This window comes from Planococcus citri, chromosome 5, assembly GCF_950023065.1.
Source record: "Planococcus citri chromosome 5, ihPlaCitr1.1, whole genome shotgun sequence".
NCBI lineage: Eukaryota > Metazoa > Arthropoda > Insecta > Hemiptera > Pseudococcidae > Planococcus > Planococcus citri.
Window position 1 is genome coordinate 57,321,659 of NC_088681.1, and position 8,896 is coordinate 57,330,554.

General features: G+C 32.1%; 1 protein-coding gene across 1 annotated transcript; it reads left to right on the top strand.

Moving 5' to 3' along the window:
• The first annotated feature begins 1,459 nt into the window (after positions 1-1,459).
• Positions 1,460-2,663, top strand: LOC135848646 (uncharacterized). The gene is made up of 2 exons (XM_065368597.1): positions 1,460-1,586; positions 1,677-2,663. The coding sequence occupies exons 1-2, from the start codon at positions 1,542-1,544 to the stop codon at positions 2,574-2,576; spliced, it is 945 nt and encodes a 314-aa protein (XP_065224669.1). The 5' UTR covers positions 1,460-1,541; the 3' UTR covers positions 2,577-2,663.
• Positions 2,664-8,896: the final 6,233 nt, after the last annotated feature.

The window sequence follows — 8,896 nt, forward strand, 5'->3', positions numbered from 1 at the left end:
GCCTGGCTCACTTTGTAAAGGCTAAAGTTACATAACAAGTGAGCCACCTGTTTCAAACTCGTTTTGTCAAAGTTAGCTGCGCGCACCAAATGTTTCTCAGAGATGTTCGCTAGATGTAGTACTAACATGAGGCCTATAGAATAGGGAGTACTGGTCGGCATACCCAAAGCCCTGTTGAAATTGGGTATGCACGATGATAAATTTGACTAATGATTTTTCTGCATTTTATTGCTCTATGGGAATACTGTTGATACCAAAAATTTTGATGTGGTTCAGACTTTTTGACAACCAAGCAATTTTTACAAAATTCAATATAGTTCAAAAAATTTTAAAATTTTTTTGAAAAAATTTTCTCCAAAAATTTTTTATTCTGTTTCTTGATACAGATAAATTATAATATATTTCAATGACTGTGCAATTAGAATTTCGATTAGTTAATTAGAACAGAAATTGAAAATGATTTTTAAAATTTTGAAATTTTGAAAATTTGGCTCATAAGCCTGCCGCGATGCCTATATATATACTGCAAATATAGGAGTGTAGATATAGTAGTTCTGAGTTCTTATTTCATGTCAAGCGCCTACAATTAGATGGACACTCTTACTAATGTATAAGTTTTGAATATTGTTGAGCCTATATTTGGTAGTTCGGATAGGTGAGACTACATTAATGTAGAGTTGAATTAGAGTGAATACAATAAGCTATCCAGGAAAACAATAAGGAATGATATGTCTATTCCTTGTGAATATATTCTGACCTTAACCACCTCTCAGACTAAACTTATAAACATCTTCATTACCATTCATTCCCTTTTCTTCTTTTACAACTAGCCTGAGCGCAGCATGAGAAAAACTTAAAGATTCCTATTTTTGATATACGTATTAATGAATAATATTCTTTATAGGAGAAGGTTGATTTTTTCATCTTGAAAATTTCATAGTTTGAATGATAAACAAGAAAAGAAAAAAAGCCCAAACAAAGTGAAGACAAAATCTCTCAAAATTTTGTATTTCAAGAAGCAAAAAAAAAAAATCAAGTGTGAATACCTAATAAATTTTTAGAAACTTCGATTTTGAAAAAGAAAAACCAACAGGTCCTGAGAAAAGTGAGGGCTGAAGTTAAAAATTCAAAAATGTGCTATTCAAGTCCCAAAAAAGTCGGTAAAATATAAGTCTCTTTATTAGGACTAGAAATTTTCAAAATTTATCGACTTTGTAACTCCATACAAGTACATAGTACCTACCTACACACAATAATTCAAGCAATAAAAAATGCATTTCAGAAAAAAAAAACAACTATATCTACGTCAATTCGTGAGTTCTCAAAAAGTCTTTTGAAATTCGTCGTTGAACCATTCATCAAGAGTAAATGAAGTAGGTACGGTTGTCTATTTTTCAGCCGATGAATTTGTTAAAACGCAAAACATGCGTCATTAAAATTCGTCAGAAGCACCTGATAGCAAAAACATAATTTTTATGCACAATTTCACCAGTACCTATCAAGCATCTAATGCGTAAAAGAAGACTAAAAAAGCTACGATCATGAGATTTGATGTGTCATGCGCAGCGGTAATTTTCATCTCGGGAGTAAGTATCATTCTCTGACAGTTAGACAGTAGACACCTACCCACCAGATGTTTTTCTTATTACTTTTTTTCAAACTCCATACGATTTTAGGTCATGATGAAACTTTTTGTGACATCAGATTCGAACCAATCACAATCATCATTAGACGAACAAGACCTGGTGAGTGATTACACGGTCACAGATGAATCCAAACCGCTGCCAAACTTCCATCAACTTACAAATCTATCGCCAGAAAACCCAAACACAGCAGTATCTCCCTCGATGGTTTCGACACCACAAAACGTCTCTGATTCATCAGACAATCATCAGCAAGTTTTTGAAACACAACAAAACTACTTTCTTGATCGAGCCCAAAACAATGAAGAGAACCAAAAATGTATTCCCTTGCGTCCGACTGTTGTAATAACCATCTTGCCAAAAATTTTATCGTTCGATATATTCTCGCAAGCCGATCCTGCCCATTATCTTCTGCTCAAATCGATAAAATTATCGGATAAAGAAGCTCGATCACTTAGATACGAAGTGAATTTAGCTTTGAGCGATAAACTGCTTCCCCAGTGCTACATTCCATTCGCTAATTTACTATCATCGTTCCTGAAATGTTGGATGTTTCTTTTGAACGCAAAATATTACATCGTTCACATTCGAGATAAACGAATCGAAAATTTCAATCGTTACAATTCTTTGCCCATTGAAATTTCTTCGTCACCCGAATTATCTGAACTGTTCTCTTCCGACGTTTTTTCCGACCCTAAACCACCTTTGCGCCTTTTGAATAAAATATTCAAAATGTCTGAAAATGCACTTATAAATGCAAAGAACCACTTGCAAGATTTCCTAACAAAGTGGGTTGGGACATTTAAAACTACGTTCGTTCCGGCTTATGTCAACTATGCTAATGCTGTGTATCCAGTTTTCCATGATGAATTGGTATTGAAGGAGTTTAAACAGGATTTGGGTGAAATTCAACGAAAATCGAATTCTGGTTAGGATTTTATGTATGCAACATTTCGACGAGTAACGCATCTCATTCGTTTTGTTACTTCAAACAAATAAATGGTATCATCTTCTAGAGAATAAGTCACAAGTATCATTATTTTCTAAATCCATTATAATCAGATTTAAAATAAATGCTGTATCAAATTTGGATACCTACATGATTGTATTTTTGCTAAGCACCCTCTCTTTTTTTAATACCATACTTAGGTGCTTGAATGGAAATTAGAAAACAATAGGTAAATGATGATCTGACATGTAGTCACGCAAGAGCATTCTGTAGGGAACTTTTGATGAATATTTTCAAAAAAGATTTGAGATTTAGATCTTATCCAAAAATCTAAAATATCCAGATAAGATTCAGAAGTTTCAAAAATTCGCAAAACTCTGTACTTTTCCTTGGGGAAAAAATATAAATGCATTGAAATAAGGTAATTATGGTGTCCATTTTTTAGTAATTGTCGCCAATCCCAGAAAAAAATAGCCAAATTGACTCTACCGAATCCCGAAATATTTCCCATTTTAAAAATGATATCTTCCAATGTTTTGGCTTTATTAATTCAAAATATGTATTTGAGAAGAAAAAAATACATAGTTAAATAAGTGACCAAAAATGTTCAACCATTCAGTACCCCTCAAAAGTCATCTAGAGTGGTCTTCAATTTTGACTGAAATGGCCTAAGTTGATGCAGAATTTCAAATTGTCATCAATGTCGTGAGTTGGCAATTTGAAACATGAATAAAGCAACTTTTTCAAGTTTTCCTAAACGCAATAAAAAACACAAAATTTTTCAAAAATCTTTTGAATTTTACCGTTGAACTATTTATCAAATGTGAAAATGACGATAAAAGGAGACAATTGGAAAAAATTAATGACATGTGCGTCATTTTGTCAGGTGATGAGTATGTTCAAACAAAACTTACCTACACAACGAAATTTTGACAGAGACAACTGGTAACAAAAAGCATAATTTTCGTACCACATTTTCCAAGAAATCAGGGAAAGAAGACTACGAAAGCTATGATCATGAGATGCAACGTGTCATATGCAACTGTGATTTTCTGTGCAGGAGTTGTAACCAACATGACAATAAAAAAGTAAAAATCGTCATTAGATAAATTCATTTAAAAAGAAAATATGAAAAATACATGAAAAAATAGACATTTATAAATTTCGCGAATTTGCGTACATAAAAAATTATAAGAAAAAATTAAAGAACATTGAGGTACAATGAATTGAAAAGGAATGAAGAAAAAAAGACAAAAATTTTAGCGAGTGCATAAACAAAAATCAGAAAACTGAGCGCGGCCAAATATTATTGAAAAAGCACACAATGCCTCGAAGAATTGGAAAATTTATCGGATAAATTTGGAATCACAATTTTGGCCGTTGCATATGCCCCCTGGCTGATTCAAATTTCTCAAAGTAAGCTTGGAGAAAATTGAATTGGTCATTAACAAAAATAACAAAATTGTGAAATAACAATAACAATCAAAAATTACTTAATCATAAATCACGTCCAAATTATACAAATAAAAAAAAAAATAGAAAAGAAAATATAGAATAATATTATGAAAATGAAAATGGGATAAACATTTGACAAAATTGGGTAATAAATATATTAAGTAAAAAGAACAAAGATAAAGACATTATGAGGAAAACTGGAAAAAAGAAAAGGAAAAAAGAGTGACACCAACGTGAGACTCGCGTAGATGAAAAAACAGCGAGCCTACACCATGGTCTGCCACCTTCTCTGGAATGTAAGGCTTGGACAAAAGTCCCTCACCCCATTCCAGAGAGTAGGAAAGGAAGACAAAGGAAAAACAAAAAGATTAATAGGAAAAACTAGGAAGAAAAATAGGAAAGTTGGAAAATTGGATCAGAAAGATGTGCATAGAAATGCCACTAAATCAGAAAAAATAATTCATTTTCATTTTGAGAATAAAAATTAATTGATCAGAAAAATCAATAACTTCGAGCAGTTTGAGCGAATAAATTTACAGAGGAAAGCGAACCATAAAGATCTAAAAAACATTTTTTCCTTTTGCGTTTCAGGGAAATCAAAATAAATTTCAAAATCGATTGATCATCGAACATTTTATTATATCCACAAAAGTTATCATCCTGCAAAGGTTTTACAAAAGATACAGACTTGCCCCCTGCATGAGAAAATGCAGTAAAATAAGAGAGATCGGTTTTATCAAAAATCATTTTTAAATAACGTTTTGTTATACTGATGATTATAAATTTTGTACTAAATTATTGACAAGTTTGAAAAAAGGATTTATAAGTTTGATTTCAACTTCAAGATCTTCAGACACGTTGGATTTGTGAGAGTTCTCACTTATAGTTACATCTAAAACTAGTTTATCATGAACTTTTGGAATTTGCGATCCTAAATTTATCAAGTTTGAAGTTTGTGGTCTAGTAACACCATTTGAAGACGACTCAAACATGATTGGCTCAAAAAATATTTCATTTTCTAGTTTTAACAAATCAAACTCAGAAAAACTTGGACTGAAAACATAGTTTTCCAAATCACAACAAACTTGAGATAAAATTGAGGGTTCAGATACCTCAACTATATTAATATTTTCAATCTCCGAAAAATTCTCAACTGAATGAGCCTTTTCAGATATTTTGATCTCACGAGTTTCAAACTTTGGTGAAAAATCAGGACAAAAATTATTTGAGTTTTCTGCTTTGGGAAAATCATCAATGATTTTAAATTCAGTTTTCAAAGAATTATGAGTGAAATCACATGCGTGATTTTTGTCTGAGTTCAAAATTTCAAGTTGGAAATTATTTGTATTTTCATTCACAAGTTCCAAAGATTTGCTCGAAACTTTTGCCTCACAAAAATCATCCATAAAAGACATATCGATAATTACGTGATCTGGTTTTTTGTGAAAATTAGAAAATCCCAAATTTTCATCAAAAATTCTATTTTTGTTAGATTCAGCAACTCTTGGACCTAAATCGCTTAAATCAAGATAATTTCCATAAGTTTGTTCATAAACTTGAGAAAAAGATACAAATTTAGGCTCAATAAAATTATTAAATTCCCTATTTTCAGAAGGACACTGTTTTGTATCGCTAAAATGGAGATAATTTCCGTAACTCTGTTCATAAATTTGAGTTGAGTTCGTAGAAACGTAATTATCGGTTGCATTATTTGAAGACAAATAATAATTACCTCTAAATGTTTCGATAAAATTTGATACTGGTATTTGAGGTAAACATTGAGAGAAAGGCTCACCATAACTTTTTTCATTATTTTGAGATAATAAATTAGACGAAAAAGAGGTCTTTTTACCTTCTAATAAATCTAGGTGATTATGGAGTCTAACCAAAGTTTTAGTTAATGTAAGGAGACAATTGAACAATTTTGGATTATTTGAGAATTCCTCCATGTCTTTCTTTGATCAATCAATTTTCAAAAAAAAATAGCATAAGGTAGGTAGGTAATTACTTAATTACGTAATATCGTTGGTTATAAGTATGCGAAAATGAATTGACAATTTATCAAATAAAACATCGTGAATAAATAAAAATTACAAAACCGTATTTTTTTCGAAACATAAATACCATGTATACTTGAATACCAAACGAAAACAATGATGTGATGACGTGAGAGGTGATGAGCTGAACGAAATAAACGAAAACAGCAAAATATTATTACCAATCAATTGACACAAGTGCTGGTGGTTCAGGCTGAGAAAAACGACATCGATAATTGCAGAAAATTGAACGAATTTGGCGAATTATGCAGACTCATTTGACAGAAATCGAAGGTAGTGACGTAGTATCAAAGGTTGATGCATTCGGCATACTCAAACTCCGCGGAGAAAATGTAGTCGTAGATATGTACAGATGTTTGGATCTTGGTTCAAAATTTCAACCAAATGATTTTTTTGATCGAACATTTCTTTTAAAAAGTTGAAAAACAAAATATGTAAAAAACGAAATAACAAACCGTTTTGTTTCCATCCCGGACGGGCCCCCATTTATGTAACCAACATGACAATAAAAAAGTAAAAATCGTCATTAGATAAATTCATTTAAAAAGAAAATATGAAAAATACATGAAAAAATAGACATTTATAAATTTCGCGAATTTGCGTACATAAAAAATTATAAGAAAAAATTAAAGAACATTGAGGTACAATGAATTGAAAAGGAATGAAGAAAAAAAGACAAAAATTTTAGCGAGTGCATAAACAAAAATCAGAAAACTGAGCGCGGCCAAATATTATTGAAAAAGCACACAATGCCTCGAAGAATTGGAAAATTTATCGGATAAATTTGGAATCACAATTTTGGCCGTTGCAGAGTAAGTACCTACCTCTCACAGATTCACGTCAGATATAATTTTACCCCCGCTGTTGTATTTTTTTTTTTTACCCCAAATAGGAACTTTGAAGAAGACCTATTTGAGGAGCCTTACATTTGAAAAGTTCTTACTCACCTCAATACATATTCAATCTGCTCACTATGAGTCAAATCAATCTTTTAAAAAATCCAAAAACATAGAAAAATCATGAAAAATTTGATAAAACAGTTCTAACATGATAAAACGTACCTAGCACAATAACGATATATTCTGACACAAATCGAACCATTCATAAATTTCTCTTTGAACGATTTCAGATCACGATGAAACTTCTCATGATATCAGACTCAAAAGGATTACAATCCTCTGCAAACGAGGTAGACTGGATCCACCATTACGCTATTGACAATAAACTCAAAACGATGCCAAACTTCCATCAACTTACAACCCTCTTGCCCGAAAATTCAAACGCACAGGTTTCCTCTTCAATAGCTTCAAAACCAGGAAATGCTGTTGATTCATCCTATGTTAATGCTGGTGTACAGCACCAGCGGTATTTTAGAACACTGCCAAACAATATTCCTAATCTACTCCAAAACAATGGAGTGAACCAAAAATGTGCTCCCTTGCGTCCGACTTTAGTTCTGAAAAAATTGCCAAACATCTTATCATTCGATTTATTCTCGCAAACTGATCCTATTCATTATCTTATTAGCAAAATGATGAAATTATCTACACAAGAAGTTGAAAGTGTTGGATTCGAAGCGGATTTTGCTTTGAACCTGAAGAAGCTACCTCAATGCTATATTCCATTCGCTAATTTACTTTCATCGTTCCGGAATTTCTGGGTTTATCTTTTGAATGCAAAATCATGCATCATAGAAATTGAAAACAAACGGTCTAAGAATGTTGATGATGGTTACGCTGCTTTACTAATTGATATTTCTTCGTCACCCGAAGTATCTGAACTATTCTCTTCCGATATTTTTTCTGACCCTGAACCTCATCTGCGTCTTTTCAACAAGATAATGAATATGTCGGAAAATACAATCGTAAATGTGAAGAACCAATTGCAAAATTTTCTAAAAAAGTGGGGCAAGGTACTCACAGCGCCGTTTTCTCTGACATATGTCAAGTATGCTAATGCTATATATCCAGCTTTTTTCGATGAATTGGCTTTGAATAAGTTTAAACAGGATTTGGATAAAATTCAGCAAAAATTAAAATGATTAAATGTTACTCACAATATTTTGATTATGGGCACATCTGATTCACTTATTAGTTATTACTTTGAAGGAATAGGTGATGGACCCATAGATATAGGTAATATAACGTAAGTACATAATTAGTTACAACTAAGTAATTATAAGTAGGTACCTATCGTATCTGTATTCGGTAAATGCGTTATAATCGGTTTTAATAAAATTAGGTAACTACTACATCGAAATTGAATAGGTATTATTCTGATTTATCAAGTGTCTATAGTATCTGTATTTATATCTTGAAGCTTCAAGTTCCATTTTGGATTTCACATTTTGGGTTTTGGCGATGGAGCAATACTTACTACAACTTCTTTTATATGAGTTATAGGGAGTATCGCACAAAAAAAGGTTGACGAATTTCGGCTAAATTCAGTCGAGACCTTCATTTTGAGTAGATGGTTAGCCACAAAAATTATTAGCTATCAAGTTGCATGGCCCTGAAAGGGAGAAATTGACGCTCAAAGAGGAGTCCTTTTTTTTTTAAAAAAAAAATCATGGTTTTTTCGCTTTGGTCACTGCCCAACCTGTATTGAGGAAAATGTCTCAAGTTCAAATAAATCTACATACTTGAGGTTCTGCGTTGATCTGTGCTACTGCCATTCAAATCCAAGACCACGTTTAGAGTTCTACTGAGCGGTGAGATATCTGCAAATTGCCAAATTTGACTCGATTCGTGTTCTGGAATTTTTTCCTACTCCAATATTTTGCATTAATAATT

What these genes read in the sequence shown, in the direction of transcription:
- LOC135848646 (XM_065368597.1), top strand. Translation starts at nt 1,542, where the DNA reads ATGAGATTTGATGTGTCATGCGCAGCGGTAATTTTCATCTCGGGA. An exon ending in CGGTAATTTTCATCTCGGGA is followed by an intron (nt 1,587 to 1,676) that starts GTAAGTATCATT and finishes ATACGATTTTAG; the next exon opens with GTCATGATGAAACTTTTTGT.